Source organism: Cebus imitator, unplaced genomic scaffold (assembly GCF_001604975.1).
Source record: "Cebus imitator isolate Cc_AM_T3 unplaced genomic scaffold, Cebus_imitator-1.0 Scaffold475, whole genome shotgun sequence".
NCBI lineage: Eukaryota > Metazoa > Chordata > Mammalia > Primates > Cebidae > Cebus > Cebus imitator.
The window spans coordinates 1725177-1734771 of NW_016107790.1; the positions used below are offsets into that span (position 1 = coordinate 1725177).

Consider the following 9595-nt stretch of genomic DNA (forward strand, 5'->3'; position numbering starts at 1 on the left):
TTAAAACAAAAGGAGTTTATTATCTCACAGTTCTAGAGGCCAAACGCCAGAAGTCACAGTGTGGGCAGGGCTATGCTCTCTCAGTACACACTAGGAGAGAATCATTCCATGACCTTCTCTTAGCTTCTGGTGCTGCCGGCAATCCTTGGTGGCCTTGGCTAATTATATCTGCAAAGGCCCTATTTCCAGATAAGGTTGATTCATAGGTACCAAGGTTGGGACTTCAACATATCTTTTGGGAGCACACAATTCAGTCCACAACAATGGCCCAGAATGACCATTTGGCTTATCTTCTCCAGGAAATTCATCTAATTGTGGTAATTTCCTTACACAGCTAGATTTGTACTTGCTACTCAGCTTTTTTTAAAAAATAAAAGTATACTGTTTAGAGACATATACATTTAAAAAGCAAATGAATAATTAACACTAAAAGTCAGAGTGGCTTCCTCTGAGGGGAACAGAAAGTACACAAGAGACTTCTAAGGCGTTTACAACGCACTTTACCCAGGAGATGAATACATGGGCATTTATTTTATTAATACCTAAATTATACCATATTTCTATGCCTTCTTCTATCTGTATGGCACATCTTACAATTAAAAAAATTAAGTACAGGCACTAAACAGACCCACAAGAACAAAGAACAGGTGAATATTGGCCAGGCGCAATGGTTCATGCCTCTAATCACTTGAGCCCAGAAGTTTGAGACCAGCTTGGGCAAGACAGGGAGACCCTGTCTCTACTAAAACTAAAAAAAATTAGCTGAGTGTAGTAGTGTGTGCCTGTAGTACCAGCTATTTGGGAAGCTCAGGTAGGAGAACTGCTTGAGCCTGGGAGTTTGGGGCTGCAATGAGCTATGGTTGTGTCACTTAGGTGACAGAGAAAGACCTTGTCTCAAAAAAAAAAAAAAAAAAAACCCACAAGTAAATAGATGACTAACAAAAGCATATGAACAAGCAGCAAATGACTTAACAGACCAAAGAAAGCCAACACCACCTAAGCCAGTGGTAAAGCTAAGCCAGGAGCAGGGTGATTTACAAAACACAGCCTCAGGGAAGTACAGCCACTGAATTCATCAGCCTTAGAGCCTGGGGGGTATGATTGCGACAGAGAGGCTCTTTAAGAGGTTAAAGCCTCTAATTATACCCGTATACTAATTACACTGCCCACAGCCAGGAAATGATCTTTCCCTCTACAGGCAGAAGACTGGAGAGGCTCAAGAGGGAAATTCTGGACACAGGAAGCCAAGGGTGAGAGTACCGTCCTGAAAACAGGGAGAGTCAGTTTACCTCCTCAATGGTAGGCTCCTGGGCCCTCCCAACTTGGCTCCTGGTATGCAGGCTGGTTAATACTGTGCTTCCCAGGACAGATGGGAATTAGGAGAAAAAAGAAAAGAGGATCTATCTGGAGTAGAGATCCTGGTAAACTATAGGCACCGCCATGCTCCCCTCCCCCGCACTTTTTACTGGAACACAGCCCATTCACTATGGCTCTCCAATCACAACAGCAGTTCCCAATGAGATTTTGTGGCCGGCAAAGCCTAAAAACAGTTACTATCTGGCAGGAATTTTTTTTATTTACAGAAAAAGTTTGCCAACTTTTGATCTAGAGTGTCCAATATCCAAATAATAGGGGAGTTCTAAAATGACGGAACAGAAAAAATAGAAGACAGGAAATCAAAACTTTTCCATACCCAGGAAAGAAAGTTTCAAACTGAAAGGGCCCACACACCACATGTCCAGCACAAGGAAAGACATAAGCCCTACATATGGCACATCACTGAATAATACCAGAACACCAGCAATGGAGAGCAGATCCCACTAGCTTCCAGAGAAGAAGAGAGAAAAGCGTGCGGGCCCCAAACAGGCAATTCACAGAGAAACAACCATGAAATTTAACCTCACCTCTAACCAAAGAAATGTAAACAAAAACAAGATTTTACTTTACAGCCAGACAATTAGCAAAACTTAAAGGCTAGTTAGTATCAAGTGCAGACAAAGATACAGTAAAATAAGGCTTCTTGTTCCTCCCAGTGCTAGGGTATATGCAGACAGTTCTAAGTGGAATTAAATGTTCCCAGAAGCATCCACAAAATTTGGGTTCCACTGATCATCCTTTGAGCAACACTGACACCACACTGATCCCTTGGCTACTATTTCTTCATGTTGTCCTCTATGCAGATCTCGACCTTCAGATCCTGTGCAGCACAGTGTGCAAGACACTGCCATGGCCTCGACAAATCTATCAAAGCTACAACACAAACCATGTACAGCTACCCACTGAGAGAGAGAGAGATAAAGAAAACTTATAGGTTAAAGGAAAAGAAAAACCCAGGTGTACTAAGGTGTTCTTATAATAAACAACTGTCAAAAACAAAGCCCAGTGATTATTGTTCCCTTTGCTCATCACTTCTCTCTTCCCAAATTACTCCGGATTTAAAAGGTCACAGCATAACCGTGTCAACTGCCTGGTACAGCCTGCCCCACCTCCATTCCTGCCCCCACCAGCTTTATAGCAAGCGCCTGCATTCACCTGGTATCGGTCAAGGATTCTGAAGTCCTGACAGGTAGTTCGGTATGTGGCTTGTCCAGCTGAAAGTCTGGAAACTCCTTCTTTGGCTCCATAAATCCCATCAACTAACAGAAGAGCAGCATTAACAACTTGATCCAAGTCAAAAAGTGGTAATCCCCTATCCCTTTTCGCTTGTCTGACAATCAGTTTGCGTTTCAGTCTTCGAGCTTCTGGAGTCATGGCAACCGCACCGGGACAAGCTTCCAGCCTCTTGAGCAGCAGCTTTTCTTCATAGATGCTCACGGGAGTATACTTGGGCTCTTTCGGCTTTGTGTCCTTCTCCAGCTGAGGCTTCCTCTTTTCTCGAGCCCTTGTTTGCAAAGACGTGTTGGAATCTGTGTCTTCACTGTCAATGTCCATCCTGTCGGGTTTTTCTTCCTCGCTCTCTACCTCCTGCTTTATCTGTTCAGGGCCTCTGACCTTCTTTCTGCCCCCAACCACTGGCCCAGAAGCTACTGACCCAGCAGGGGGTGGAATGTACTCCATCCCTGGGTCTATGACTCCATCGCCTTCCATCTCATCATCATCTGTGCAGAATACAAAACAGTGTCATCAAGACATGGGAAGGAAGAAATGTAGATCACACAGCCCACAGGGTGAAAACTTGTATATTTATACTGTGGCCCATACCCAAAATTAAAGACCAAAGCAAGCAAAGTCCTACCGTGAAACAAGGCTTGTGGGGGCATCACATCTGGAATCAGATCTGCTTCTGAAAGCAAGCTAGGTGTGGCAGAATGAGAGGCAGGTGTCCCAGGGGCAGAGAAATCCAGAGAAGGAGAAGGAGATGGGCTTGTCAGCGGAGTGCGGTCAGAGGAGCTCAAGGAGGAAAAGTCAATCACTTCTCCTTTTTCAAGAATCACATCCGGCCTGCGGCCTCGGCTTATGAACTTTACAGGGGTAGAAGACGTGCTCCTGTCAAGAAAGCCAGCGGCCTCCTTTTGGGCTCTTCTAATGTCTTTTGCTTCCTGAGTTCGAGACCTTTTCTCTTTTAATTCCATGGCAGATTCCACAGGATTCCGACTTGCCCGTTTTCTAAGTCCCTCAACAGTAATGATGGGATCTAAAGTTGGTTTTGAGGCTGCTAGAAAAGAATAAATACAGGCTGAGCATCCCTCATCTGAAATGCCTGGGAACAAGCATGTTTTGGATTTCAGATGTTTTCGGATTTTGCATTATACTTACTGGTTGAGCATCCCAAACCCAGAAATCCAAAATCCGAAATGCTCCAATGAGCATTTCCTTTGAGGGTTATGTTGGTGCTCAAAAAGGTTCAGATTTTGGAGTGTTTTTGATTTTGGATTTTCAGATTTGGATTGCTTAACCCATATCTAAATTTAAAAATAACTACTCAAACTTTAGCTTCTTTTGCTAATTTATTATTATGAATAGTATCATGTTTAATAAAGAGAAATGTTCAATGAATGCCCTAAACTAAAAAAGACTTAAATATCTCCTGAGAAAAAAGAAGTTATAATGCAAATTTAAACAAATAAATACTATCTTTCATCTACTGGAACTAGTAAACATTAAAAGTTTAGCCAGGCATGGTGGTGCACACCTCTAATCCCAGCACTCTGGGCGGCTGAGGTGGACAGATCTTGAGCCTGGGAGGTGGAGGCTGCAGTGAGCCAAAAAAAAAAAAAAAAAAAAAAAAGTTTGGTAAAGCTCAGTAAATGTATGGGAAAATGGGCATTTTCATGGGCATTTCAATGAGAAGTTTCTTTCTTTCTTTCTTTTTTTTTTTTTGGAGACAGGGTCTTGCTGTGTCACCCAGGCTGGAATGCAGTGATGTGATCGTGGCTCACCACAACTCCGCCTCCCAGGTTCAAGTGATTCTCCTACCTCAGCCTCTCAAGTAGCTGGGATTACAGGTCTGTGCCACCATGCCCAGCTGATTTTTCTATTTTCGTAGAGATGGGGTTTCAGCATGTTGGCCAGGCTAGTCTCGAACTCCTGACCTCGGCCTCCCAAAGTGTTGGGATTACAGGTGTGAGCCACTGCACCTGGCCTTATTATAATTTGGCAATCCTGATTAAAATTTTGAATGAATATGATCTTTGATACAGAAACTTCGTTTCCAGGAATTTATCACATTTTCACATGTACACAAATTTGTACAATTATAACGCTGTTTGAAGTAACAAAAGTTCAGGCATGATGTCTCACGCCTGTAATCCCAGCACTTTTGGAGGCAGAGGCCAGAGGATCACTTGAGCCCAGCAGTTCAAGACCAGCCTGAGAAAAATAGTGAGGCCCTATCTCCATTCTTTTTTAAAAAATGTTTTAATAGTGTCTCACGCCTGTAGTCCCAGCACTTTGGGAGGCCAAGGCAGGTGGATCACCTGAGGTCAGGAGTTCGAGACCAGCTTAGCCAATATGGTGAAACACCATCTCTACTAAAAATACAAAAAAATTAGCTGGGCATGGTGGTGTGTGCCTTTAAGCCCAGCTATTCAAGAGTCTGAGGCCCAGGAATCATTTAAACCCAGGAGGCAGAGGTTGCAATGAGCCAAGATTGCACCACTGCACTCCAGCCTGGGTGACAAAGCGAGACTCTATCTCAAATAAATAAATAAACAAGTAAATATAAAAATTTAAAAGCTCATTAAAACCTTTTTAGATTATAAAACTGATCAATATGTGATAGTAAGAAGTTACTGTTAACATCTTTTTAAATGTGAAAATGGCATTATGGTCAGTCTGCAAAAAGGAAAGAATCCTGCCTGATCTCTTAGAGATAAATACTGAGACATTTAAGAATGAAATGTGTCATCTGGACACCATGGCTCATGCCTATAATCTCAGCACTTTGGGAGGCTGAGGCAGGCAGATCATGAGATCAGGAGATCGAGACCACCCTGGCTAACAGGGTGAAACCCCGTCTCTACTAAAAATACAAAAAATTAGCCAGGTGTGGTGGCACGCCCCTGTAGTCACAGCTACTAGAGAGGCTAAGGCAGAAGAATCGCTTGAACCAGGGAGGCAGAGGTTGCACTGAGCCGAGACTGTGCCACTGCACTCCAGCCTGGGTGACAGAGCAAGACTCCGTTTCAAAAAAAAAAAAAAAAAAAAAAAAAAAAAAAAAAAAAAAAAAGAATGAAAATGTTGATTCCTGGGATTTCTTAAGAATAGGGAAAGTACTGCGGATTTAGATAAAATAGACTGTCAGGAGTTAATGTCCAAGTGAGGAGGAAGGTACATGAGAATTCATTGTTATTTATTATGGGAATTTTAAAACATCTCTTCACCTTTGTGAGATGATAAGTTTAAAAACAAAAATCAGATGGAAAACATTGAACCTTTTGGATACCCAGGGAAATTTATAAAACTGATACCTTGATTAGAAAGTGAGAAAATGTTTTTATGTGGCATTTATTTCTAGCACACACACATAAGTGTCATCACAGAAGTGTTAAGCAGCATAGCTCCAGAGAAGCCTTCGAGCCATGCCCAGTGGAAGCAGGAACGTCTCCTGGGCTCACGCCTGCTTGGCTCTGGTCTGACTAGCATCTTTTGTATTGTTCTCACAACAGTACCTTTTATTTTCAAAGTAGAGGCAGACAACTTCTCTCCTTCAGGTTTCATTGTTGGGGGCTTATTATGAACAAGTTTCCACCATCCCGACTCTCCAAATTCCTGAGCACCTGAACGGAAGTACATGGGACTTCCCACGCTGAGGCAACCTGCCACAGTGCTCCACCAGGTGGACGTCTTTTTCCTAAAGAGTCCAAGAATTTAAAAATTATTGGCACTAGAATAAGCTCATTATACAGAAAAGACAGTGTATGTATACTGTGACTCCCAGCCTGCAACATGTAATGGCACCTCCAGCTGCTGAAGGAGCAGAGCACAAGAGGCAGGAGAGAGGTTCTAGAGTCCACCTGCTTCACACCCTGGCACTATAAACTTCTAGCAGTCTTGGTTTGTTCATCTGAAAAATCAGGATAATAGAACTTACCTCACAGGGTTGCTGTGAGGATTAAATGAAACAATTCAAACAAAGCACATAAAATACTTCTCAATCACAATCATCACAATTGTGGAATTCTACAGGCTAGTTTTAATTAAGTTGCTTTTTTATGTGAATTAAGCACAGCTCCCAAGAATAAAGCACACAAAAAGCATAACTCCAAGTCCGGGCATTTTGTGATAGAAGTTAATCACTGGCTCCAGTAAACAGCTCACTTTACCAGAGGAGTCACACACATCTCTCAATCTGATCCTATCTACTTTGATGCACTACAGTGGTAACAAAACTATGTGGTATGCTCCACAAACAGAGATAGCACCTACTGCATGACAAATAACAAAACGTGCATAATGTCAACTATTTGGGTACACTGTTGAAAATTCCTTTAAGACAACTGTTCTCTTTCCACCTTGAAAACACAAATCAATTGCTGGAAATCCTAAAAGACAGTCTTTCACAAGAAGGTCAGTCTAACAGTTGGAAGATATTTCTAGGAAGGCAAAGGAAAAGCATTCTGAAGAACAGAGATGTACTATTAATAGAAAACACAGAAAATAAACAAATAAGCTAAGCTATAGTAGGCATAAGCACTACCTGAGGCCAGGCATGGTGGCTCATGCCTGTAATCCCAGCACTTTGGGAGGCCGAGGTGGGTGGATCACCTGAGGTCAGGGGTTTGAAGCCAGCCTGGCGGACATGGTGAAACCCTGTCTCTACTGAAAATACAAAATTAGCCAGGTGTGGTGCCACATGCCAGTAATCCCAGCTACTCAGGAGGGTGAGGCGGGAGAATCGCTTGAACCCAAGCGGCAGAGGTTGCAGCGAGCCAAGACTGCACCATTGTACTCCAGCCTGGGCGACAAGAACAAAAGTCAGGGTCAAAAAAAGCATCAACTATCTGTGAGAGAATGACACCCCCAACCTTTTGGTCCCAAAGTACCTCTCTTACTTTCTTATCTTTTTCTAATCTTTCCAAACCCCTCTAATATACAATGTAGTATAAACATATACAATAGAATACAATTCAGTCTTAAAAATAAAGGAAATCCTGTCAGATGCTGCAATGTGGATAACCCTTGAGGATATTATGCTAAGCAAAATAAGCCAGTCATAAAAAGACAAATACTGTATGATTCTACATACATGAACTATTTTGATTCTACATATATGAACTATTTAGAATAGTCAAATTCATAGAAACAGAAAGTAGAATGGTGACTGCCTAAAGCTATGGGGAGGGGAGAATGGAGAGTTATTTAATAGGGATAGAGTTTCAGATCTGCAAGATGAAAAGGGTTCTGGCAATCTATGAATCTATATCCAAATATGTGAACATACTTAACACTACTGAACTGTACACTTAGAACTCGTTAAGATGGTAAATTTTCACCATTTTTACTGCAATAACAAAAAGAAGTCTGGGCAACATAGAAATACCTCATTTCCACAAAAATAAAAATAAAAAATTAGTCGGGTGTGATGGCATGTGCCTGTGGTGCCAGCTACTTGGGAGGCTGAGGTGGGAGGATCACTTGTGCCTGAGAGGTCAAGGCTGCAGTGAGCCATGATTGTGCCACTGCATTCCATCCTGCATAACAGGGTGAAACCCTACCTCAAACAAACAAAAACAACAAAAAGATTGAAAAAGGCTCAAAAGATTTTAAAAACCAATGTGTTATTTAGTGTGTGGAAAATGGGTGTGTACTTGTACATTGACAGTGGGACTATAAACTGGCATATACTTTCTTGAGGTTACTTTCATAATGTACAGCAAAATTGTGTGTACTCTCTGACCCCACAAATCTAATCACAAAAACACAAAGGACATATATACAAGAATATTCCCTACAAGGCTAACTTAAACACAGGAAAACTAGAAGTAACATAAATGTTTATAAAAGTATCAGCCAGTGTTACAGATTTAATTTTGTCCTCCCAAAATGAAGTCCCAGTACTTGTGAATGTGACCTTATGTGCAAACAGTGATCATGAGGTCACTGGGTTGAACAAATATGACTGGTGTCCTTAGACAAGGGGAAACTTGGATAGAGACAGACCTGTGGAGAGGGAAGATGCATGAAGACACAGGGAAAACATCCTCTACAAGCCAAGGAAGGCCTGAGGCTAACAGAAGATAGGGAGAGATATAGAATAGACTCTCCCTCACAGCCTTCAAAGGGAATCAACCCTATCAACACCTGGATTTCAGATTTCCAGCCTCTAGAACTGGAAAACATTTCTGTTGTTTAAGCCATCCAGTTTGTGTCATTAGCAAACTAACATAGCCAGCCAAATCACAGTATAGACACATAATGAAGTATTTGTATGGAATGGAATAAATTTGTTGCCAGGACATATACAAACACGGTATTTATAAATGGCCTGAATACTTTTCCCCCAAAATTACTATTGTGGTAAAATACACCTAAACATTTACTATCTTAACAATTTTTAAGAGTAGAGTTCAGTGGTATTAAGTACATTCACATGGTACAATCACCACCACCATCCACCTTCAGAATGCTTTTCATAGGGCAAAACTGAAACTCTATATCCATTAAACAATAACTCTCAATTCCACCCTCCCCACCAAGTGCTGACAACCACCATTCTACTTTCTGTATCTGTGATTTTCACTACCCTAAGTACCTCAAGTAAGTGGAATCACACAATATTTGTTTTCTTGTGATTGACTTGTTTCACATAGCACAATGTCAAGGTTCATCTATACTGCAGCCCGTGCCAGAATTTCCTTCCTTTTTAAGACTGAGTGATATCCACTGTATGTATATGCCACACTTTGCTTATCCATTCATCTACTGATGGACACTTGGGTTGCTTCCACATCTCAGTTATTGTGAATAATGCCGCTAAAAACATGGATATACAAGGACCTCTGAGACCCGGCTTTCAATCCTTGTGAGTATATACCCAGCAGTGAAAATGTCAGATATGATCGTTATATATATATATATATATATATATATTTTTTTTTTTTTTTTTTTTTTTTTTTTTTTTTTTTTTTTTTTTTTTTTTTTTTTTTTTTTTTTG

General features: G+C 41.3%; 1 protein-coding gene across 2 annotated transcripts in view; it reads right to left on the bottom strand.

Moving 5' to 3' along the window:
- The window catches only part of KAT14 (lysine acetyltransferase 14), a 49624-nt gene that overhangs the window by 18685 nt on the left and 21344 nt on the right, over nucleotides 1–9595 (bottom strand). Inside the window, exons 5-7 of one of the 2 annotated variants that reach the window (XM_017512672.2) lie at nucleotides 6111–6292; nucleotides 3236–3655; nucleotides 2533–3098 (exon numbers count right to left, since the gene is read on the bottom strand). In XM_017512672.2, coding sequence (XP_017368161.1) covers nucleotides 2533–3098; nucleotides 3236–3655; nucleotides 6111–6292 — 1168 coding nt within the window. The remainder of the gene's footprint in view (nucleotides 1–2532; nucleotides 3099–3235; nucleotides 3656–6110; nucleotides 6293–9595) is intronic. The other variant, XM_037732855.1, reaches the window with a different exon arrangement.